General features: G+C 40.9%; 1 protein-coding gene across 3 annotated transcripts in view; it reads left to right on the top strand.

Moving 5' to 3' along the window:
* The window catches only part of EMC2 (ER membrane protein complex subunit 2), a 203,861-nt gene that overhangs the window by 89,122 nt on the left and 89,507 nt on the right, over positions 1-25,232 (top strand). For all 3 annotated transcript variants that reach the window (XM_074943946.1, XM_074943944.1, XM_074943945.1), the window contains one exon: positions 3,839-3,875. In XM_074943946.1, the coding sequence (XP_074800047.1) occupies positions 3,839-3,875 (37 nt within the window). The remainder of the gene's footprint in view (positions 1-3,838; positions 3,876-25,232) is intronic.

Below are 25,232 nucleotides of genomic sequence, written 5' to 3'. Positions count from 1 at the left end.
ATACATCTAGGAACAAGGAATGCAAGCCATACCTACAGAATGGAGGTCTGTATCCTGAAAAGCAGTGACTCCGAAAAAGGTGTAAGTGTCAGAGTAGACTAGCGACTGAACATGAGCCTCCAGTGTGATGCTGTGGCAGAAAGGACTAATGTGATCCTTGTATGTATAATCGGGGGAGCAAGAAGGTGATTTTACCTCTGTATACAGCAGTGGTGAGACACTACTGGAATACTGTCTGCAGCTCTGGTGCTCACATTTTAAAAAGGATGTTGAAAAATTGGAGGGGGGGTGCAGAAAAGAGTCAAAAAGGTGATTTGAGGGCTGCAGAAAATGTCTTTTGAACATATATTGGATTATAGGCATTGTTTCTCAACCTTTTATCCCATAGCCCCATACTCAGCCTCAGAATCTTTCCCACCAGTTCCCCGGGGCTTCCTGTAGTGCTTCCTGATCCAGAAATGGGAGCTGCTAAAAATCCACAGAGAGGTGCTGATAACACACTTATGGGGTTGTGACCTATTGGTCTCCTGTAAAGGATTTTTATTCTGTTTTACACAGTAAATCCCAGGCTTCTACGTATTCTGCAGTCCCTGATAGGAAACAGCAGTTACATCTACTTTTCAGTTCTTCTTTTGTATCCATATAAATGTTACAATATTGCCAAGATGGTTTTTGGTCATTACATGATCCCAGTTGATTGTTTTTCACTTGTAGGGGGGTTTTTCTTGGTTATATTTAGAAAGGTCTTCCCTTCTCCTCTGTACACCGCTGAGACAGTTTCCCAAATGTGGGGCTTCCAACTTCATTCAGGGTTTCATAATTACTAATAGAACAAGATTAGGAACAAATTCATGGTATTATTATGTTTTTCTCTTTTTACATAAAAAAGATAATATGAAGATACATAGGCACAAGTTCTTTCTGTCCCAGAACAAGGATTTCTTATGGGCACAGTGCATTGTGGGATTTATTAGGCTCCAGAATGAGGTAAAATTAACTCACAGCAATAGGAGTCATTCAGAACCACGGCTGATCTATGGACTGGATGAGCAAGCTGCCTGTTCCTTTGCAGATCTTTTCCCTGGATTTGGGGTAGGGGATGTGGGTTTACCTTGCTGGTCTTCCTGAAGACCTGCTACTGCCAGCCACTGCTCATGAAAAATACCAGGAAAAGTGATGAGCTTGAACGAAAGCCCTGCCCTGAACCTCAGGGGTCCAAAATTCAGATCAGAATTTCAAGAGCTCTCTATAGTCAGGAGAGGTTCAGAGGGCGCTTAGAGGGCTTCCTCACAAGAAGACAGCCAAAAGTAATGGTGTGAAGACTAACATCTGTTGTAGGGAGGAAGTATTCTATAGGGGAAAGAAGTGGTGGCTCGATCCTGGACCCAGATTCACTAAAACCTGGGTCTAGTTTTGTCCACCACGTATCCCAGTTTAATTGCAAGGAAACAACACGTTTTGGGCATTGTTATGAAGAAAGTTCTAACTGCTCGAATAGCTGCAAAAGTTGATTTTGTTTAGAATATTTTCTGACCTTTCTCCTGATTTTTTGGAGGGAATTTCCCCTCAGGTATACCTGAAGTAGGAGTGATGATTACAATAAGAGGAATTGTAAGAGATTTTCCAGAGCTGGGGGTCACTGGTGACATCTCCATAAATCATGAGTAACCTTAACACAGACAGTCATAGAGATGCTTAACTGTCATGAGCATAATATACACAGGTAAAAATGTTCCCATTGTATTTATCTTTCACTCTGCTGCTTACAGAAACCAAATTTCTGTCATCGACAATTAATCATCCATTTACCCTTCAGAGACTTTTAATAAAGCGTCAAGTACAGAGTATGAACATAAGAGAGAGGGAGAGAAAATGTGATCCAAATTTTTAAAAGCAGAGGAAAAAAACTCAATGTAACATCTGTTCAACACATGTTCATGAATTACAGTGGGATTTTGAACATTTCTTCTCTTACCTACATGTCACTCAGTTTTTATAGTTAATAATTTTACTAAAAAGAATATTATTATATGCCATGCTCAAAAAATGACATTGGATCAACTATAAAGCAGAGCTGCCGCAAACTGCTACCCATCGGCAGCAAGCTCAGAGTTTGTAATCTAGGAGGCTTTAGCCTGGGTAGCCTAAAGAACGTGGTTCACTCCACAAGACTGGACCTGCGGAATATTATAACCTTTAGGCCTCAAAGGAAACTAAGCTTTGTGCTTAGACCACAAAAGGAGCTGATGAATACAATATCCCATTGAGAACACTCTTGCCTGTTCTGGAAAAGGTTCTGTGATCTGAATTTTCAAAAAGGTGGCCTCTAGTAGCCACAGTTTACGCTAATAGAATTTGTACCCACTGTTAAATTGCAAGCGTTAATCTAAATCCTTGTGCCACTATCTATTCAATTATGAGACAAACCAAAAATGCTCATGCACAGGGAATCAGACTTGCACCTAGGGTTGCCAGTTTTGGTTGGACATGTTCCTGGATGTTTAATCACATAACATAATCTCTAATTAAAGATTAATCTTTAATTCCTGGGGACTCCAGGACAACCCTGGAGAGTTGGCAACTCTACTTGTACCTGCAATTCACTTTGTGGGAAATTCAGCCCAGTGCAGAAGGCCAGCACAAAACCTGTGCACTACTTAAGTCACCTAATGAACCCCTGTGCCAGCGCAAGTTCATTGTAGGTTCAGGACCAAAAGACCTTAGTGAGGTCAATGAAATGACTCCTGTTGGGCTCCAGTGGGCTTTGGATCAGGACCTTAGTTTGTAAAGCATGGTAGGATCTTTGAGCACTATAAGAATGAGCGTTACTATTGTTAATATATATTTTATTACAACCACATAAAATACATTGTAAAATAATAAAATGTTTCAGGGGGCTGATTGAATTCCTGATGAACCAGATGGCTGTGAAAAAGAGCTAGATGTATGAAACTACCCGTGTCTTAGAAAAAATGGGTAATTGCATGGGACAAATTCAACTCTCCATTAAACCCAAGATACCTCACGGACTTCAACCAAAAATTGTATCTTCATCTGAACTAAAGTTTTCAATTTGAAATTTTGAAAAATCCATGAGATTTGCTCTCAACTAGGGTTATTTCTGTGTAAAAATATTTTCAGCCCAAAGAGGTCCAGTTTCTAAGAGGGAAAAAACCCTGACATTTTACAAGTTTTTTATTAAACTGACTCATTTTTGTGATCTGGCAACAAAATATGAAGACCCCAATTTTCATGTTGTTCATATTATGCGGTAAATATTTTATTTAGGCCTAGAATAGACAGACCCTGCTCAGTGTTTGGCAGAAGAAATTTAATACTCTCTCCCTCATGAAGAGACTGATAATAAGCATCTGTCCTCTTGCCAGTGATTGCAGAGGATGCTGGGAAGTTGTGCAGGTCCAGTAGTAAATTCCCCTCTTAGGAAGGGAAAGTATAGTGTATTGAAGGAGGTGATGTGATAACTGTATGCTCAGGGAATTGATCTCAGACAGAACAGAGAGACTGACTGAGCTAAGAGGGTAGGATCCAAAGCAGGGAAGTGTATGACCTAAGTGAGGGAAGATCTCATTTATATCCATCTAAAGTCCTTAGCTGCACAAAGCTTTCTTTTTGTTTTAACCCTGATATTTGCTTTGAGTTTAATTTTTACAGCTGGGTGCCTGGTGACTGACCAGCCAATGCCTGTCACTGATAGAGAGCCCAGCCATCTTGTCAACATAATTAAAAATAAATGACTGAAACTGATTTATCATAGAAGAGACAAGTATGCAAGCAGGAAAATCACCAATAACTAAACTGCAGTTTTTTGTGTTTGCAGGTGGGACATCTTGCACGGATAACATGGAGTAACGTAGGTACAGTACAAAACCAAAGTCTGTTTGAAGAATGTGTTCACTGTAATTAGGTGCATTGACTGTAAAATGACATCCCATATGTTGTTTAAGATCTCACCTAGTCATAACCTCAGATTATTTCATATCTATCACTGTTAAAAAAGATTATTTTGATATGGCTGCTTTCAGCCAGAAGCATCTTAAAGAGCTCTATAGACTAAAATGATACAGAGGCTGCTTAACCACTTGCTGAAATGTTTCATCCCTGGGGTGGGAAACCCAGTGGCCTTTCACAGAGGGCTCCTAGGCTCTATAGTAATACAAATAATAATTAATAATACACTGGCAACACTACATAGCAGAAGAAAAGATCACAAATGTAATGGTAAATGGCTAAAATAAAATAAAACTAAGGAAAGAGGAGCTTTTAGTATGATCTTTTAAGAAAGAAGGCTAGCCACTGCCTCTCTGATGTTAATTAGATAAAAGTATGGAGCAGATTAAAATCTGAACATTGGATCCTATTAAGAAAAGTTTACAAAGAACATAATGTCTCACCTACAAGCATGCAAAATAAAAAAGTGAGTTGAGAAATTTTTCCTGGGTTCATAGGTTCTCAAAGGAGTGGTAATTCAAAGACCTAGCAAGCCCCAAATAAAAGTCAAACCTGTATTTTTCTAGTAATGGAAAGCAGCATTTCGTCACTTACAGGGGAATTTTGCATTATTCACTGTATTCCAAACTGGAAAAAGGAACATCCTAGAATAAATACAAACAAAATTATCTACCTAACCAAAGTAAATAAAAACCAGTGGTGAGATTTTTGGATAGAATAATAGAGAAGCTGATCCACAGCCTGAAGTCAATTGTAGTCTTTCCATTAACTTAAATGGGCTTTGGATCAGACCCCTTGTCACAATTGTGTATCCCAAATGGTTCATCTTCCCAGAACCAAAATTGGGAGTGACAAATGCCCAGTTCCCCTTGATTGTTTCACTATAGCTCAGGAGGTATTAAATTGTTAAATCGTGTCTACTCCTTTGTAAAATCCATGCTTGATCTTTCAGTCCTTGTGCACACAGAACTCCCACCAAAACTAAAACTGCTACTGGAGCTAGTGGGAGTTTTGCTTGCTTTAGGACTGTGATTGGGCCACAACTTTATAGATCTAACATTCCAAGTCTGTCAGATCTTTCTAGTTAGAGAAAATATTTGGAGAGGATGCTTCTGTCCGATGAAGTGAGCTGTAGCTCATGAAAGCTTATGCTCAAATAAATTGGTTAGTCTCTAAGGTGCCACAAGTACTCCTTTTCTTTTCGCGAATACAGACTAACACGGCTGTTACTCTGAAACCTGTCATTATGCAAGGCACTGCATTTAGCCGTATGGAGTGGAAATCTATCAACTGCATGAAAAAACTTGTACAGATACAGACAGACATCATCTTCCTTTCCAAATGCAAACAGATGGACATCGTACCAAAAGGACTGAAGGTAAAAAATCCATTACAATCTACAGACTATGCTGACAGCTTGTGCCACAAGGTGCTACTCAAGGAAACTGCGGAACCACCTGATCAACATCCTCTACAACAAACAGGGAAATATAAAGAATGAGCTCTCAAAAATGGATACTCTCATAAAAAACCAACCTTCCACACAAACTTCCTCGTGGCTGGACTTCACTAAAACTAGACAAGCCATTTACAACACACACTTTGCTTCTCTACAAAAGAAAAAGGACACTAAACTTTCTAAACTACTACATGCCACAAGGGGCCACAGCAATGGTTCCCTCAACCCACCCAGCAATATTGTTAACCTATCCAACTATACTCTTAGCCCAGCAGAAGCAGCTGTCCTATCTCGGGGCCTCTCCTTTTGCCCCTCCACCCCCACGAACATGATACAGTTCTGTGGTGACCTAGAATCTTATTTTTGACGTCTCCAACTCAAGGAATATTTCCAACACACCTCTGAACAACATGCTAATCCACAGAGACCTCCCTACCAACACTACAAAAAGAAGGATTCTAGGTGGACTCCTCCTGAAGGTCGAGACAGCAGACTGGACTTCTACATAGAGTGCTTCCGCCGACGTGCACGGGCTGAAATTGTGGAAAAGCAGCATCACTTGCCCCACAACCTCAGCCGTGCAGAACACAATGCCATCCACAGCCTCAGAAACAACTCTGACATCATAATCAAAAAGGCTGACAAAGGAGGTGCTGTTGTCATCATGAATAGTTCGGAATATGAACAAGAGGCTGCTCGGCAGCTCTCCAACACCACTTTCTACAAGCCATTACCCTCTGATCCCACTGAGAGTTACCAAAAGAAACTACAGCATTTGCTCAAGAAACTCCCTGAAAAAGCACAAGACCAAATCCGCACAGACACACCCCTGGAACCCCGACCTGGGATATTCTATCTACTACCCAAGATCCATAAACCTGGAAATCCTGGGCGCCCCATCATCTCAGGCATTGGCACCCTGACAGCAGGATTGTCTGGCTATGTAGACTCCCTCCTCAGGCCCTACGCTACCAGCACTCCCAGCTACCTTCGAGACACCACTGATTTCCTGAGGAAACTACAATCCATTGGTGATCTTCCTGATAACACCATCCTGGCCACTATGGATGTAGAAGCCCTCTACACCAACATTCCACACAAAGATGGACTACAAGCCGTCAAGAACACTATCCCCGATAATGTCACGGCTAACCTGGTGGCTGAACTTTGTGACTTTGTCCTTACCCATAACTATTTTACATTTGGGGACAATGTATACCTTCAAATCAGCGGCACTGCTATGGGTACCCGCATGGCCCCACAGTATGCCAACATTTTTATGGCTGACTTAGAACAACGCTTCCTCAGCTCTCGTCCCCTAATGCCCCTACTCGCACTATATTGATGACATCTTCATCATCTGGACCCATGGAAAAGAAGCCCTTGAGGAATTCCACCATGATTTCAACAATTTCCATCCCACCATCAACCTCAGCCTGGTCCAGTCCACACAAGAGATCCACTTCCTGGACACTACAGTGCTAATAAGCAATGGTCACATAAACACCACCCTATACCGGAAACCTACTGACCGCTATTCCTACCTACATGCCTCCAGCTTTCACCCTGACCACACCACACGATCCATCGTCTACAGCCAAGCTCTGCGATACAACCGCATTTGCTCCAACCCCTCAGACAGAGACAAACACCTACAAGATCTCTATCAAGCATTCTTACAACTACAATACCCACCTGCGGAAGTGAAGAAACAGATTGATAGAGCCAGAAGAGTTCCCAGAAGTCTCCTACTACAGGACAGGCCTAACAAAGAAAATAACAGAACACCACTAGCCGTCACCTTCAGCCCCCAACTAAAACCCCTCCAACGCATTATTAAGGATCTAAAACCTATCCTGAAGGATGACCCAACACTCTCACAAATCTTGGGAGACAGGCCAGTCCTTGCCTACAGACAGCCCCCCAACCTGAAGCAAATACTCACCAGCAACCACATACCACACAACAGAACCACTAACCCAGGAACCTATCCTTGCAACAAAGCCCGTTGCCAACTGTGCCCACATATCTATTCAGGGGACACCATCACAGGGCCTCATAACATCAGCCACACTATCAGAGGCTCGTTCACCTGCCCATCCACCAATGTGATATATACCATCATGTGCCAGCAATGCCCCTCTGCCAGGTACATTGGTCAAACTGGACAGTCTCTACGTAAAAGAATAAATGGACACAAATCAGATGTCAAGAATTATAACATTCATAAACCAGTCGGAGAACACTTCAATCTCTCTGGTCACGCGATTACAGACATGAAAGTTGCGATATTACAACAGAAAAACTTCAAATCCAGACTCCAGCGAGAGACTGCTGAATTGGAATTCATTTGCAAATTGGATACAATTAACTTAGGCTTGAATAGAGACTGGGAGTGGCTAAGTCATTATGCAAGGTAACCTATTTCCCCTTGTTTTTTCCTACCCCCCCCCCCCAGACGTTCTTGTTAAACCCTGGATTTGTGCTGGAAATGGCCCACCTTGATTATCATACACATTGTAAGGAGAGTGATCACTTTAGATAAGCTATTACCAGCAGGAGAGTGGGGTGGGGGGAGGTATTTTTTCATGCTTTGTGTGTATAAAAAGATCTTCTACACTTTCCACAGTATGCATCCGATGAAGTGAGCTGTAGCTCACGAAAGCTTATGCTCAAATAAATTGGTTAGTCTCTAAGGTGCCACAAATACTCCTTTTCTTTTCTCTTTTAACAAGACACCTCTACACAGTAGTGAAATGAGCAAATCTTTGATCTAAATTTTCTGTAAAAGATAAAATCCCTGGTGAAAATAAATTGCAGATTCTGCAGGAATTTAATCTAGAACTCCTATTGATGTCAACGGTTCTTGTCCTGCATTCGTGTTGCTTGCAGAACTTGCATTGATTTTAATATGGCCTGATCCTGCAGTCCTGTGCATGCATTGATTCCATTCATTGGGAGCTGACACCCATGGACTGCAGGATTCAGTCCTATTAGCATAGTTAAGGAAGAGAGAGAGAGAGAGAGGCTTGTAAACAGAACATTTTAATGATAACCATTCTCCCACTAACCCTGAAGCTATTAGACCCATTTTGGATTATTTAATTTTCCAAATTAATGAGCACATGAACAAATCCAGTAATACAATAAAGGAGACTGTGTCATAGTGTTTTTCACTTATTTGAACATATGTACTTTAGTTTTAATTATTTATGACAATGCTTCACAGTATCTGGCTCCCAGACAATAGTGAGGTGGGTATGTGTGGCCAGCAGCAGCCCCGGAGAAATATCAAGGAATGCAGCAGACAGGTATTTTGGGGAGGAAATTCATACTTTTGATGGTACTATCTCCCAGGTGCAGTTTGGCTGCTCTCTCCATCATGCAACAAGACCTTCACTACACAGAGAGTCTTAGAGGAGTTCCTGCATCTGCTGATAGTGCATGAGCCAGGGCTTAAGGTGGAAGGGTTCAATGTCTGTAGTGTGTTTTGCTGAAGGGGTAATGCATGCATACATTCCCCTGCTCCTGTGCCCAGTTACTGCACTGTTTTTGATGAAGGATAGTGGTGAGTCATGTGGAGATGACAAAAATCGAGACCAGCAAATTCAAACAGTGCACTTGGTACATCCATGAAATATTGTTTTAGGAATGGGGCACTGTCACCAGATGAACGGAGCCTTGGAGAGGAGTTCAAGCTCCAGCTCTGGTCGTGTCTGGTTTCCTTATAGATCAAGGGAATTCTGGGACTTGTAGTTCAGGAATCAGCGGAGTTGTAGGCCTGAGACCAAGGGTATAAAGGCAGATAAGCCAGTGGGAGCAAAGAATAGCTTGTGGGTTTCTCCACCCAAGGGCCCTGGAAGAGGCTGTTGGAGGAATTGCATGGAGAGCTGTATTACTGGAAAAGGCAAACCCAGTAGGAGATTGTGTGTCCCAGAAAGGACAAAGAATTCTGGAGCAAGAGGGAGAAATAGTTGAGCCAAAATAGTTGAAGCCTGCATAGACCCTTGGAAGAAAATCGGTGGCTCTGACAGAGTTAGAATGAAGTTTGTAGTTTGTGTTGAACTTTTGCTTACCTTTCAAGTGAAGAACTTCTTGGTTTAGCCTGAGGGCTAACTACTTTACAAGCAGTGAGGAACCAAGGCATGGAAGAAGGAGACTGAGGAATGGCTTACATCTGATGTCAGTGAGGTAAGCAGCCCTCACCCAGCCCACTTAAAATGGTAGTTCCCCAAAGCCCCTTAACCAGAGCTCAGGCACTGTTGCATATATTCATAAAAGAGATAGAAAGCTATGTGAATATGTTTTGCAAACACAGCTGTGCATATATGATAGAAGAAACTGGGATTGAGGAGTGCTAAACCAATACATCTGATTTTAATTACTTTTTTCTGGTTCTCTCAGTCAGGAAAGAACCCTATATTTTTAAATATATGAGCAATGGTATGTAGCCATGTTTTTATTCATGAAAAAAAAAGAAAAGAAGACTGTCCTAAAATGTCCTTGTTCTACTTATCTCCTGCTAGTGTGCACGCACGCACACATGCTTGCTTGCTTGTTTTCCTCTCCTCCTCTCACCCCCAAGAGAAATGCTCTAATGAATTAATGAGGTTCTCTACTTGTTTTATCAAGGGTAAGTCATCCAATCAAGGAACAAAAATAATGCCATGTTACTTAAGTGACAAATCACACAATTTGAATTCTAAATTTCAAATATCAAATGAATACTTAAGGTCTGAGCTTTACCACAGGCTTTTATTTATTTAATTTTTTATTTATTTATTTAACATTGACAAATTTTGATTAGATAAAAAGATTATAGAACTCCTTCTGTGGAAAACATGTGAAGAGAAAAGCATTAAATTTACTAAATAAATTATGTTGTCAACTACCATTTTTTTACCAGTGTATAATCCCAAGTATATAATACAATCCTATGAATATGAAACCTCCTTTCAGCATTTTGTTATCAAACCTTTGTGGATCAACACATCATAACCTTTTTGGAATAATTTATTGGATTTTCAAATGATCAAATGTAAATTATTTTTATTTATGGCAGCCTTGGGCTGGAGCATGCTCAGCCGCTCTGTGGGGTATGAATCATACCTAGGAGCTATGTAGGGCTAAAGCATATTTAGTACAGATGGAATCTTCAGAGCATTTAGCAGCCAGACACTCACCAGTCTCTAATAAGCATGTGTAAACTGAGATTTTTTTTACAGAGGTTCATAATTTGGCCAAATTGGGGTCGTTTTTCACAGGAACAACAAAAGGTGTATCCCTGACACTAGGACAACCCACCCCCTGCCCAATTTCAAGTTCCTGCTCTAAAGCATGGAGGCACTACAGCTTCAAAAATATTCTTACAACTAATTCATTAACATGGGCAAAAGAACATTGTGACCAGGGTTTCAGGGAGGCCAGGCTGAGACTGCTCAATTAGGGCAAACTGCAAAGAATGGGGCAGAAGATCCCCAAAACTGGTGGTTATTTTAATACTTTAGATTCACCAAGCCAGCCACAAAACCGCTTCTACAATACTTTACTAGTTACCCAGAAGCCAAAACACAGTTCCCTTAAAGCAACCCAGCCTTGAGCTCCCACCCAAACAGCTAAGTCAAATATGATGAGGATTACTGAAAATCTTGTTCATCATATAAAAAGTTCTACCAATCCCAAAGGATCGGACACATTACCCACCAGGTTAATGAATGTTTCATATCTTACCCACATACACGCTTATAGCCAATTCTTATTAACTAAACTAAAATTTATTAAAAAAGAAAAGAGAGTATTGGTTAAAACAGGGATCGGCAACCTTTGGCCCGCGGCCCGCCAGGGTAAGCCCCTAGGCGGGCCAGGCCGGTTTGTTTACCTGCCGCGTCAGCAGGTTCAGCCGATCTTGGCTCCCACTGGCCGTGGTTCACCGCTCCAGGCCAATGAGGGCTGCAGGAAGCCGCATGGGCTGAGGGATATGCTGGCCACCATTTTCTGCAGCCCCCATTGGCCTGGAGCAGCGAACCGCGGCCAGTGGAAGCCACGATCGGCCGAACCTGCTGATGCGGCAGGTAAACAAACTGGCCCAGCCCGCAGGGGGCTTACCTGGTGGGCTGCGTGCCAAAGGTTGCCGATCCCTGGGTTAAAAGATCATTATATATATAGGTATTAACAGAGTTCTTAGTTGAATTTTATAGTAGAGATGGTGAGCTTTAGATTTGCAAAAAGTTCTTTCAGAATTAGTCCATAGGTTACAGTCCAATGTTCAATATCAGAGTGATCCAAATGGGATTGGAGACCTCAGTCTTGCAACTTAAACTTAAACTTGCAACTTGCTTGAAGCTTAAGCAGATCTGAGATAACAGGATCACAGCCCAAAAGTCCTTTTTATAGTTCTCTAGCAGGCTATTGATAGCCTCTTGACAGCAAGCATTCCTTAAATGAAGAATAGTGTCTTTGAAGTAACCTCCTATTTCCTAAGAATCACGGTAATTAGCTACATTAATTAACATAAGGCAACTGCCCATCTCTGGCCATTTATAGGTAGTTTACTACATGCTTTAAAGAAAAATGAAGACAGAGATATTACTACATTCCTACCAACACTACAAAAAGAAGGCTTCTGGGTGGACTCCTCCTGAAGGTCGATACAACAGACTGGACTTCTACGTAGAGTGCTTCCGCCGATGTGCACTGGCTGAAATTGTGGAAAAGCAGCATCACTTGCCCCATAACCTCAGCTGTGCAGAACACAATGCCATCCACAGCCTCAGAAACAACTCTGACATTATAATCAAAAAGGCTGACAAAGGAGATGCTGTCATCATCATGAATAGGTCGAAATATGAACAAGAGGCTGCTAGGCAGCTCTCTAACACCACATTCTACAAGCCATTAGCCTCTGATCTCACTGAGGGTTACCAAAAGAAACTACGCCATCTTCTCAAGAAACTCCCTGAAAAAGCACAAGAACAAATCTGCACAGACACACCCCTAGAACTCCGAGCAGGGGTATTCTATCTGCTACCCAAGATCCATAAACCTGGAAATCCTGGACACCCCATCATCTCAGGCATTGGCACCCTGACAGCAGGATTGTCTGGCTATGTAGACTCCCTCCTCAGGCCCTACACTACCAGCACTCCTAGCTAGCTTTGAGACACCACTGACTTCCTGAGGAAACTACAATCCATTGGTGATCTTCCTGAAAACACCATCCTGGCCACTATGGATGTAGAAGCCCTCTACACCAACATTCCACACAAAGATGGACTACAAGCCGTCAAGAACACTATCCCCGATAATGTCACGGCTAACCTGGTGGCTGAGCTTTGTGACTTTGTCCTCACCGATAACTATTTCACATTTGGGGACAATGTATACCTTCAAGTCAGAGGCACTGCTATGGGTACCTGCATGGCCCCACAGTATGCCAACATTTTTATGGCTGACTTAGAACAACACTTTCTCAGCTCTCATCCCCTAACGTCCCTACTCTACTTGCGCTACATTGATGACATCTTCATCAACTGGACCCATGGAAAAGAAGCCTTGAGGAATTCCACCATGATTTCAAAAATTTCCATCCCACCATCAACCTCAGCCTGGTCCAGTCCACACAAGAGATCCACTTCCTGGACACTACAGTGCTAATAAGCAATGGTCACATAAACACCACCCTATACCGGAAACTATACTGACCACTATGCTTACCTACATGACTCCAGCTTTTATCCAGACCACACGATCCATTGTCTACAGCCAAGCTCTAAGATACAACCGCATTTGCTCCAACCCCTCAGACAGAGACAAACACCTCCAAGATCTCTATCAAGAGTTCTTACGACTACAGTATCCACTTGCTGAAGTGAAGAAACAGATTGACAGAGCCAGAAGAGTATCCAGAAGTCACCTACTACAGGACAGGCCCAACAAAGAAAGTAAGAGAACGCCACTAGCCGTCACCTTCAGCCCCAAACTAAAACCTCTCCAGTACATCATCAAGGGTCTACAACCTATCCTGAAGGACGACCCATCACTCTCACAGATCTTGGGAGAGAGGCCAGCCCTTGCTTACAGACAGCCCCCAACCTGAAGTAAATACTCACCAGCAACGACATACCACACAACAAAAACACTAACCCAGGAACCTATCCTTGCAACAAAACCCGTTGCCAACTCTGTCCACATATCTATTCAGGGGACACCATCATAGGACCTAATCACATCAGCCACACTATCAGAGGCTCGTTCACCTGCACATCTACCAGTGTGATATATGCCATCATGTGCCAGCAATGCCCCTCTGCTATGTACATTGGCCAAACCGGACAGTCTCTACGTAAAAGAATAAATGGACACAAATCAGATGTCAAGAATTATAACATTCAAACACCAGTCGGAGAACACTTCAATCTCCCTGGTCACTCGATTACAGACCTAAAAGTTGCAATACTACAACAAAAAAACTTCAAAAACAGACTCCAACGAGAAACTGCTGAATTGGAATTAATTTGCAAATTGGACACCATTAAATTAGGTTTGAACAAAGACTGGGAATGGATGGGTCATTACACAAAGTAAAACTATTTCCCCATGCTTATTTTTTCCCCTACTGTTACTCACACCTTCTTGTCAACTGTTGGAAATGGGCCATCCTGATTATCACTACAAAAGGTTTTTTTTTCCCTGCTGATAATAGCCCACCTTAATTGATCACTCTCGTTATAGTGGGTATGGCAACACCCATTTTTTCATGTTCTCTGTATATCTTCCTACTGTATTTTCTACTACATGCATCCAGTGAAGTGGATTTTAGCACACAAAAGCTTATGCCCCAATAAATTTGTGAGTCTTTAAGGTGCCACAATTATTCCTCGTTCTTTTGACTACATTCACAGTTCATCTAAATTTAACATCTCCTTTTGATCTCTGAATTAACAGAATACAGTGACAGAGAGGAACCATTTGGTTACATTGTCAGCCTCTAAAAATATATATGTAAATACACAAAACACCACAGCTATTATCTACTAATATGACTCTAAAGGTTGAATCTGGGTCAATTAGCCTGCAAGTTGCTTAATCCTTTCTGGCTCAGTGTCACAAACATATTTGTCCATAATCTCATTCTCAGAAACAACTAAACCATTTTGGCTGAAACATTCAGCATGAAAAATTTCAGCCCAAGTGGCTAGTTTGGCAAAGTTATAAGAAAATTAAAGTAGGGTCTTGTAATGAGAAATGTCAGGCATCCTTAATTGTAAGCATTGATATTTGCACCCCCTACAATAGAGCTCTCTCGTAACTACATTGTGCATGCATATATTTATAATTATTGTCTGTACCTGTATGTAGACATACGGTATATTTCCCAATACACTTTTTTGTTGTTATCAAACAAATGGGTCTTTTACAGTGACTTAAAGCTAGTCAAGTAGGGTTGGTTAAGTAAAGATTCCCACAGATGTGATTGATGTTATTGTAAAAAGTGGTTGGTGGTTTTGTTTAAAATCTTCCTCTTTTAAGGTCTAGGTAGAACAGTACCAGACTTTTTCAGCTGTAGCCCCCAAATTAAGTGTGGCTCACTTCAGCCAAGTCCAACAGGAAAAAGGAACAAAGCCATACCCTTGGCCCAGTGTCTTTGCAGCTGCAGCCCTCTCCCTAGAGTTCCTTTCTCCCCATCCTCCCAGACAGATTTGCCCTTTTCAAATATGCTGGGGAACTAGCTAACAGCTGGGCCAGCCCTGCTACTTGGCACATCCTTATATTTAGAGGGGGGAGCTCTAAGAAGGCTAACTCTTTCCCATCTATCATGAGAGTGGGTGTATGGATCCTGTCACAGTGCAATCTTTCCAAAAAATATGGATTAATTTCAAAAGCCTCTGTAATGGCCAAAAGAAGATACTGTCACCAGAAGCTGTTGCTTATATACATGTGTTGCCTAGCGTGAATCATTCTTGGCTGTATACATAAATAAACCTCCTGTAATTGCTTTAATAATTTTCAAATAAAAAATGATATAGCTGTGGACAGCTATAAATAACTAAAATGAAACACATTATTTGCACCATGCTTTCACATGCACTTGTTTAACTCTTTTGCTGCTAACTTAAAACATGTGTCTCTATGGAACTGAAGCATTCCACTACAGAACACCGTTCTAGAAGTGATCCACATATTAAATGACAACATTTGACAAGTTTTAGCAGTTAATTTCTGGGACGGAGTAGATTGTGGTTATAATCAGTATAAATGAAAAAATGTGTACCTATATAAACCTAGGGTTTAAACAAAACATCTGTACTGAATAATGTTGATAGAACAGCATTGTAGCCAGCCACCATACCATACGATAATGGTGTGTTTCTAACAATCCCTATTTCCATCTCTATCCCCAAAATCAGATCCAGACCATACCCACTGGTATGAATTCCATTGGAAGCCAATTGGGATAGTTCCATGGCTACAATGGAGGTCATGTGACCCTGAGTAAACCTGAGATGTTGTCTGCTTAGGCGTGGAAGATGCTTTTAACAAGAGAAACTCAGGGATTTCAAAAACTGATGAAGTTAGTAAGATCAGATAGGAATTAAGGTGAGTATCAGGATGGTCTATAAGCTATAAGAAATTCCTGACTTGTATCCTTTATGAAATGTGAACGTTCAGCAGGAAGATGGATGAAAAGTCACTGACAGCAGATGTGCTAGTGCTTGGCAGAGATCAGGATGTGGGCAGTTGTGCCTCATAGTTGGAGCAGGAATGAGTAGCCAGAAATAGAGCCGAGGGTTAGAGGTCAGATGACAGAGCCAAGGGACAGAGCTGAACTCTGGAATCAGAGCTGAGTCACTTGGTGTGAAGCAGGGCAGGGTAGACACTATCACATCTATGGGCAAATTCTTTAAGGAGCTACCAAACTGCTGCTGCTGAGGCATCAACAGCTGGTCTGCTGACTCTTCCCACTAATCAGGCAGTGTAGCCAATCAGATAGCCTATTACAGACCAGCTACACTCAATAGGTTGCCTGGAAATGGGTTCTGCTGGAGGCCCTGATTCCTGATAGTGCAGGTCAGCTCTCAAAGTGTACAGTGTCCCAGATTTGGAAGCTTATCTAAGCTTTATTATAATCTCCTGGGTTTGTGTAGTCTTGTTGGACAATGGGCAAGCTTTTAAAATAATAACTGATAACCAGCAACTTAAAAAAAAAAGAGTGAGAAAAAAATCATGTAGAACAGTAGCTTACAATATTCTTTTAATTAGCATGTGTGATTAAACACACTGTTTTTCTATACTCAAATCTTTTATTAAGAAAGTTCTACAAAATGAGTAAGATAATGTACAAGTAGTGAGAGAATGACATAATAGGAATAGAGACAATTAGATGAATGAATTCAGGGATAGTAATGGACAAACGGAGATTTAAAAGTCACAAAGAAAGCAAAAACAATGTACTTAAATACACAGCAAAATCTAAAGGAAAACTTCAACTACTCACAGTAAAGGCAAAAGAAGAAAAGGTTAAAGCTCAAAAGACTTGGAAATATATTACCACTTCTGCCACATTTTTCATAGAATTTTAAGGCCAGAGGGGGCAATTAGATCGTTTAGTCTGACCTCCCTCTATCTGCTTATGCATTGTTGTTTTTCTACCAAAATCTTTTCAAATCTGGTTTTAAAATGTTCAGAGAAGCTCATGTGATGGGTTTTCTTCTTTGTTGTCTCTGATACAGTGTAACCAATGAATTACTTTGCAAGTTCATGAAATGAAATGCTTTGTCACGTTCATCCTTGGTTTCACAATTTGCACAGTTAATTTGCTGAGCAGAGTCTTTGGCATGATAATGTTTATTTCTCAGTCCAATGCAAATCTTAATCCCCAATATTTACCTGACTTTCACTTCATGCTCTTTTCCTGTGATGTCATGGCATCTGGCAAATATACAAATAACCACAAGAAAACCACATGATCAGAGCAGTCTAGGTTTTTGTTCTGTGATTGTGAGCCAGAAACAAGCATATTACATATTACGATACATTGCTCTGTGAGTCACTTACAATGGTACAGCTGTACCCTAGTACAGAGTTGAAAAGGCATTTTTAAATATGCCAAGATGGAAATCATTGTCTAGTTTCTTAAAAAGGGGCACTTTTAGCCTGAAAGATTTTATATTGGCATCTATATATTTGTTTAATAAAAAGTGTCACCTTAATCTACCTGGTCCAGTACAGTATAATATAAAAACTCTCCTTGTATTTAGTAACTGGTAAAATCCTTCCAAATTCTGAACGGAGCCAAGGTTTTTGAGGATTTTTTACCCCACTGTGTGAAAATTGCAAGTTACACACTATACCTCATCACTCATCTAAAGAAGTGATTTGTGCACTCTAAGAAATAACTAAAGCAAACTAAAGTGACTTTTAGGGTGGAGTTTTATCCTTCAATGCTCAGGGTAAATTATGGTTGAGAGCTCTGTCTTTAAATTACATAAGAGATCAAGATTTTGTTTCTCTGATAAAGGCTGCAACATCTGAATATATGGCATCCTCATTTTTAGAGCTCTCTGTTGTTAAATATATTATAACCACAGAAGATCGAAATTCTGTAAAGTCAGCCACCATTCTGTGAATCCATTACATTTTTCTTTTAGTATTGTGTGCCATTATTCCATTAATATTACTTAGCCACTTGTGTTATGTGAAATACTGTCTGTATGCCATGATGGTTGAGTGTCTGGCACACACTTTTGACAGCTGTTTTGAAGTTAAGAATATGAAGTGTGCTACATCTGGTGATGCTGATATTGGAGAGGAGACAGTGGAAAAGTCCAATTTCTCTTTAGGGACTCCTTGGAAGGATTTACAGTATCTAAGCCTCCTATTCTGCAAAGGGACTCCATAAGCACCCACCCGTGCAGATCATTTTGCAAAATCAGAGCCAAAGATTGTATGGCTGTGACCCAAAGCACGCCTGTATTCACACCCTCCACACTATTGTAATAATCTTTGTGTAAAATGTGCCTTGTGAGGTATAATTTGAAAACTAATAACTCGCTGGTTGATATCATGGTGAAATGTGGTAACATTATATGTAAAGTTATGAATTCCCCCTGTATGAGGTTACTTGTTCAAAACCAGACAGCCCTGCTTAGGCAAAAGTTGTTAAACCGGTCTATCTTAAACAAAGGAATGTGTGTTTACCTCAATTTGCATATAAGTAGTAAACCGGGGCATCAAGACAGCAGGAGGAGGAGATGGCAGGAAACGGAACAATTTGCATTTCAGCAAACACAAGTGGGAGTAAAAACAGCATGGAGCCTCCTTCACCATCAGACTCCATGTTGCCATCCTCACTGCTTGAATAATCTTTACTTTGTGGGGTAACCTTCAGAACAATCCACTTCAAAGATTCAATGGACTATAAAACAGCTTGGAGGTTTCTGCCCCTTTATCTCTTTCACCTAAGAAGACAAAGGCACCAGCACCTTTGTTCCTTTAGGAGAGATCCTGATCGAGGAGAGTGTCAATCACTATCTTGCTGGATGGCTGTGGGTGAGAAAGGCCCATCTTGAACAAAGCCTTGAACCAAAACTTGCTATATTAAGTTTTAAATTTCTAGAGGCATGGTTTCACTTTTATTTGCTTGTAGCCATTTCTAACTTTATCTCTTATACTTGAACTCACTTAAAATCCTATCTCCTCTTGTTAATAAACTTGCTTTACTATTCTAAACCAACAGTGCTGTGTCCGTACTAAAGTGAATGTCAACTCTGGTTAATGTGGCAAACTGGTGTTTTGTCTCCTTAAAGGAGCAAACGAACCATATTATTTCTCTGAACTGCCCAGGAAAGGGTTGGGCATTGCAGAAAATACAGTTTAGGGAAAATTCAGGATTGGGAGTGTGTTGGGGTCACCTTGCAATTAGTAACTAAGGCTGGTAGAAACCAGAGTGGGGCCAGCTGTAGACTAGCTGCTGGGGTCAGAGTTACTGAACCAAGGCTGTCTAGCTTGCAGACACTTGGGTATGACCTGCATGCTGGTAGGGTGGTTGTGAGTGGCCCAGGTGGGGAGCTACAACAGTGAAGCATTGTGGGGCACCCAAGGTTACAGGGCAGGCAGTGATACAATCCCTCACTGGTCTGGACTGCATCCCAGAATGTGATAATGGTGCATTATGTGACATTAGAGGGAAGCATGTTAAACAACCACTCAAGGGAGTGACAAAAGTTGTTTGCTTAAAGCTGATCTGAAAAGAAAAAAAGTTAGGCTTGTGCCCTGTGCTTTTTTTATGATTTTTTTAAAAAATGTTTTCTCTGCTTGCTGTTGATATTAGAAAATCCTTGAGTGCCCTGGCAGACTTTATGTATGATTGGAGAACTGGTAGAACTGTAAAATTACTGACTCCAAAAAAGTGAAACCTGGTTAATTAGGAGGGATAGTATCTGAGACTGTTTTAACTCAGACTGTTGAAAACTCTGTCTTTTTGGGGGGGAAAGTTCCCTTTGATAAGGATTCTATACCTTGTCCCCTCAAACTCCCAGTCCGCATGTCTGAGTCGTTCAAAAAATCTTCCAGAAAGCAGAGGAAAAACAAACCTTCACATACTTAATATTTGCAAGAAGAAAGAAACCTCCAGCCTTCCAGCAAGAAGGGGCATAAATAATTTCCCCCCTTTTAAATGGAGATTGTCATCTAACAGAGTGGAACAGAAATGCACTCGTATTTGTTTATAGTCTGAGCAATATATAAAAAAACAATGAAGTTACTCTCTGAAGTTGTATATTGTATTTGAATAATAGCATAAGCAGGGTCTGAACTAGATAATTTCATGGAGGATAGGTCCATCAATGGCTATTAGCTAGGATGGGCAAGGATGGTGTCCCTAGCCTCTATTTGCCAGAAGTTGGGAATGAACAGGGAATGAATCACTTGATGATTACCTGTTCTGTTCATTCCTTCTGGGGCACCTGGCATTGGCCACTGTCGGAAGACAGGATACTGGTCTAGATGGACCTTTGGTCTTACCCAGTATGGCCGTTCTTATGTTCTGAATGAGATCTCTCCCTAACATCTAGTGATGAACTGGGGGAAAAGACTTCAGGAGAGGACTGTATTTGCATGGACTCACCTACTCTGCCTAGGTGTTCAACAGACAGAGCTGCTTTGCCAAAGTGATCAATTTTGGCTGGTTTTCGGTTACAATTCACTGAATGTAGGGGTAACTAAATGTTATCCTTATTGTATGAGTAAAGGACAGCGGTACTGTGCTTAGCATGCCCTGATTGCAGGGGTCACCCTACACTGTACCTCACTGGCTAAGCAGAGGACAGGGATGCCAAACCCCAGTTAAAATGAGAAGGGAGTGGAGAAAGGTATTTCTACTTGATGGTGTGGACTCTGCCTCAAGAACCCTAGACCCCTTTTCAATGTTTAAAGACAAAGCTGATTGGCCTCCATTGAGAGTCCTTGTTTCTGTTCAGTGATTACTAGAGCTGAAATCGCTGCGAAGCAGGTCTAGGGGCTAAGTCTTAGATGTGGTATGGAGACAGTGTTGCAGTGAAAGACAATGAAATCACTAAGAGTGGAGGTTAGTGGCCAAATCTCAGAATTTGGCTTTGCAGAAGTGGCAGTGATAATACTGGCAGAGCTGAGTGGCAGCGTAAATAACAGCAGCAGAGGTAGCAGTGAGCAGACCACAGTGGCAGAGATAACAGCGTCAGGAAGTGGCGGACATGGCATAGATAACAGCGGCAGCAGCAGTGCTGAGCAGTAGCAGACGACAGCAGCAAGTGGCGACAGAGAGAGCAGAAGCAGTGGGCCAGTTGCAAAGGAGGCAGCAGCAGAGCCATTGCTTATCCCCCATCCCTTTCAGGGGAGTGAGGCAGACCCACGAATCTGAACCCTGAGTCTTCACTGACCCAGGACAACTACCTGTGAGTGGGGTGCCGCAGAGGGAAAGGGGAGTTGTGTGCTAAAGGGACATTTGTTCACTGGACTTTTACACCACAACATGGGAAACTGGAGCAAAGATTACTGCCCAGCGTACTGTGGGGGTGGGTATTTGCTTATGGTCACATGCTTTTGAATTGTGGTTGTGGTGTTTTCCCAAATTAATGCTGGGTTCCCTTTTCCTTTTATTAAAAGTTTTCTTTTATTATACAAAGATGTGGGGCTTGTGCATGGGGAAGTATTTTCCTTTAGAGACACCCAGAGGTGGTCAGTTTTCCCAGATTACTGGGTGGGGGCTTGAGCCAGTTCTGTTTTGTATTGTTAAGTGGAGCCCTTAGATATTGAACCTGGCCCTTGCTGCTGCTGACTCCACCGGGCAGAAGGGTTAAAATAGTGTGGATTAAAATTGTAGCCCCCAATCCTGTTAGGCTAGTGCTTAACTTTAGGTATGTAAATAGTCATCCATCAAGTACTGTGGCTTCTTCTTGTTGCTGAAGAAATACAAAATGGTAAAAATACTCCCCTGAAGTAAGAGTACCCACTATCTTTTATAATATATGGGAAGAAAAAGGAAGGAACTCAGCTCTGTCATGTGCATTACACAGTTGGTTTCTCCTTCTCTATCTCTTTCTCTGGCGCTACATGCATGTTTTCATGGTTCTTGCCATCACCGATGGATTGCTCCATCTCAGATCTGAACAAAGCCTTTATTATGACTCCCTTGAAGACTGGATCTGAAGCAGAATCCAAAACTCAGGTCCATCTCTCCATCTGCAGGAAGGTGGGTCTGATAACTCCATTGGTTAATAATGTGCTGCTAATAGCTCCATTTGCAGAGAGTGGAATGTGCCTTTTCCAGGTATTAACATTAGAGATTGTGGCCAGCAGATGAGTGCTAAGGCTCAGAGCAAGACTTGTTGGTAATCCTTATTTTTGTGTAAACTTAAATTTTATTGTCAGGCTTCCTGGCATCAGGCTGGCTGAGAATTCCACAGAAGAGAATGTTAGTGGATGGCAATATGAAAGCTGGTATTAAGCTGTCAGTTAGCAATAGTTCTGTCAGATACTGGTGTGAGGTGATTGACTGTACATTTCAGAATTATATCATTTTTTGTCTCACATTATTAAATAAAATACTCTAAGTCTTGCTTATTTAGGAGAATTCTGATCTAATAAGACATCACCCCATTGGACTATCTAAAGCTTCCTGTAACTAGGAACAGAGAAGAGCAGAAGTCCAGCAGGGACTTGGGACACACTTAGGTGCTTTGGTGATAATTGCTGTAGAAAACCCTAAGATGTCTGCTTGTTAAATTTGTCTCTGTGCTTGAAAAAGTAAACTCTAGTGAGCAATTCATTCTGTAGATTCAGGCACAGGATCCTACTGTTGGTCCCTCTCTTAGTCTCTAGGCCATGTCTTCACTGGATATCATAGAATCTCAGGGTTGGAAGGGACCTCAGAAGGTCATCTAGTCCAACCCCCCTGCTCAAAGCAGGACCAATCCCCAATTTTTGCCCCAGATCCCTAAATAGTCCCCCTCAAGGATTGAATTCATAACCCTGGGTTTAGCAGGCCAATGCTCAAACCACTAAGCTATCCCTCCCCAAGGATATATATAGACTGGAAGTTTATTTGGATGGCCAGTTTATATATATATATAACACTGGCCATCCAAATAAACTTCCACTCTGTGATGTGTTAAGGACTATGTTTGGAACTGCAAGTCAGTACTTGAAGAGTTAGGGGAGGGGAAGAGATTTCCTGGTCCTGCTTGCAAGCAGGGTGCTCTGCAAGGAAGCTTGTGATCAGAGTAAGTCTGCAAAGAGCCAGCCCAGAGTAAGGTAGGGTGAGTTGTGCCTCTCTGTTTTAGGGAGCAGCCTGCTTTGTCTTTCTCTGTTCTTGCTTTCTTGTGTGTTACTGGTGTAAATCCTAAGTAATAAAGCAATGTTACATTGCAGTAAAAGTATTTTACATATTTACCTTGAACATTCACACACGTCAGTATACTGATATATATATGTATACTCCACAAAGGGCAATGGAGCCCTATAAAGTATAACTAGGCAGCAAAACATAAGAGTTCATATTTTCTCAGAGTCTGAAATTCTATCCAATCCATTCCAGCACAGAGAAATGTGCAGCATCAACAAAATCAGTCTCTCCATTTGAAAGAAAATATTAATGTTTCTGCTGATGTACCCACTTTCCCCAGGCATTCTCCATCTTCAGATGTTTTTAATAGAGTTCTGACACTCAGTCTAATCAATTCATATTAGAGAAACAGCAAAAGGACTTGACATTACTTTTGGAAAATTACATAATTTAAGCATTAGGTTGGGCATCTGCCACAGGGTTAGTTTGCATTAAGTGAAAACCATTGGTAAGGGGAAAAAAGTTTGACCTAAGAAAACTTGGAACTAGTCAGCTAGCTTCATCCACTTTGCATACTTTGTGTTGTAATTTGAAGTGCAACTCATTACAAATAGGGCATTGTTTACCACATTAGACTCTTGTCTAATGGTGGTAGGTTTTGTTTTGTTTTTTAAATAACAACCACTACCCTGCTTCATATGTTATATAAATGGCAAAAAAACAAAAACAAAAACAACCAACCCTGAATTTTTTAATTATACCCTTATGGCCTCTGTTTATATTCTCTGCCATATTCAACGTAGCTTTAATATATTAAATAGTACTTCCTACTTGTAGAGGCTAGTGAGGTTTAACTTGTAGAAGCATCAACCAATTGGTGGTTGGGTGGTATGAAGTTTACTGGACACACAGATGTTATAATCTTTCCAGATTGTGGTTTAATTGTGGATATTTCATTTTTGATTCTGAACAGTAAACCATTATTATATATTGCCCATGGGGTAATTGCAACCCTATAAGCTTTAGCATGAAATAATTAATATAATACAAGCCTCAATTATAATTTTAAAGATTTTGACATTTAAAATGACACTGTGTACATTTTAAAAAAATATTTACATATTACACCCCTATGAATATACACTGATTTGTGGTAACCAGAAGATTTCATAACCATTAGTTATTCATCATGGATTTTGTATTAACCTCCCACTTCTCCACAGAAAAATAGGTCAATCCCTTGTCCTTTACAATTTATCTCCAATGGACACTTTTACTATTTTTTCTGCCCTGCTGGGGTTTTTTTTAACCCTTTCTTTCCAGCTGTATTTGTGATACATCTTAAATTTAGACAACACACAAAGTTATCTAAATTATATGGTATTTAAAATGATAAAAAACAGACTAGAAAGAAAAAACTTAAAATTTTATGTTTATACATTTTCTGAACTAAACTGTCAGTTTCATTAAGTTGCAAATGTGCAGTTCCCAGTGCACTTGAGGGCCTGAAAAAGGAAGTCATTTGTAACATCTAGCACTATTTTAAGGACTTAGGGTGGGATTCTCAAAAGTGCCGAAGTGCTTGTGTACACCTGGAGTTGTTCCTGATTAACTCCATGTGAGAACATTCTTATTCCAGACTAAGATTGCCTTGTTCTTGTTTAGTAACTGGACCCACTTTGAAATCAATGAGAGTTAGGTGTCTAAATACCTTTGAGGATCTGACCCTAAGTAATTTACCAATAGTGCTGTGTAAATAACTGATTTTTTGGTTCATTGGCTGTACCAAAAATTAAACTAAAACATTAAATTTTGGGTCAGCGCAAAAGATCTTTGTAAAATTTTGGCCAACTGAAAAGTACAAAAAAAAGTGTTTGACCAAAACCAATATTTTTTTTGACCGAAACAAATCAGCAAATCTGCATGTTTTCAATGAAAAAGAGTTGTGGACAACAAATTTCACCCAGCTCTACCTAGCAGTACTAG

Source organism: Natator depressus, chromosome 2 (assembly GCF_965152275.1).
Source record: "Natator depressus isolate rNatDep1 chromosome 2, rNatDep2.hap1, whole genome shotgun sequence".
NCBI lineage: Eukaryota > Metazoa > Chordata > Testudines > Cheloniidae > Natator > Natator depressus.
The sequence above is the reverse complement of the archived record's forward strand: the minus strand, read 5'-3'. Positions and strand labels throughout refer to the sequence as shown.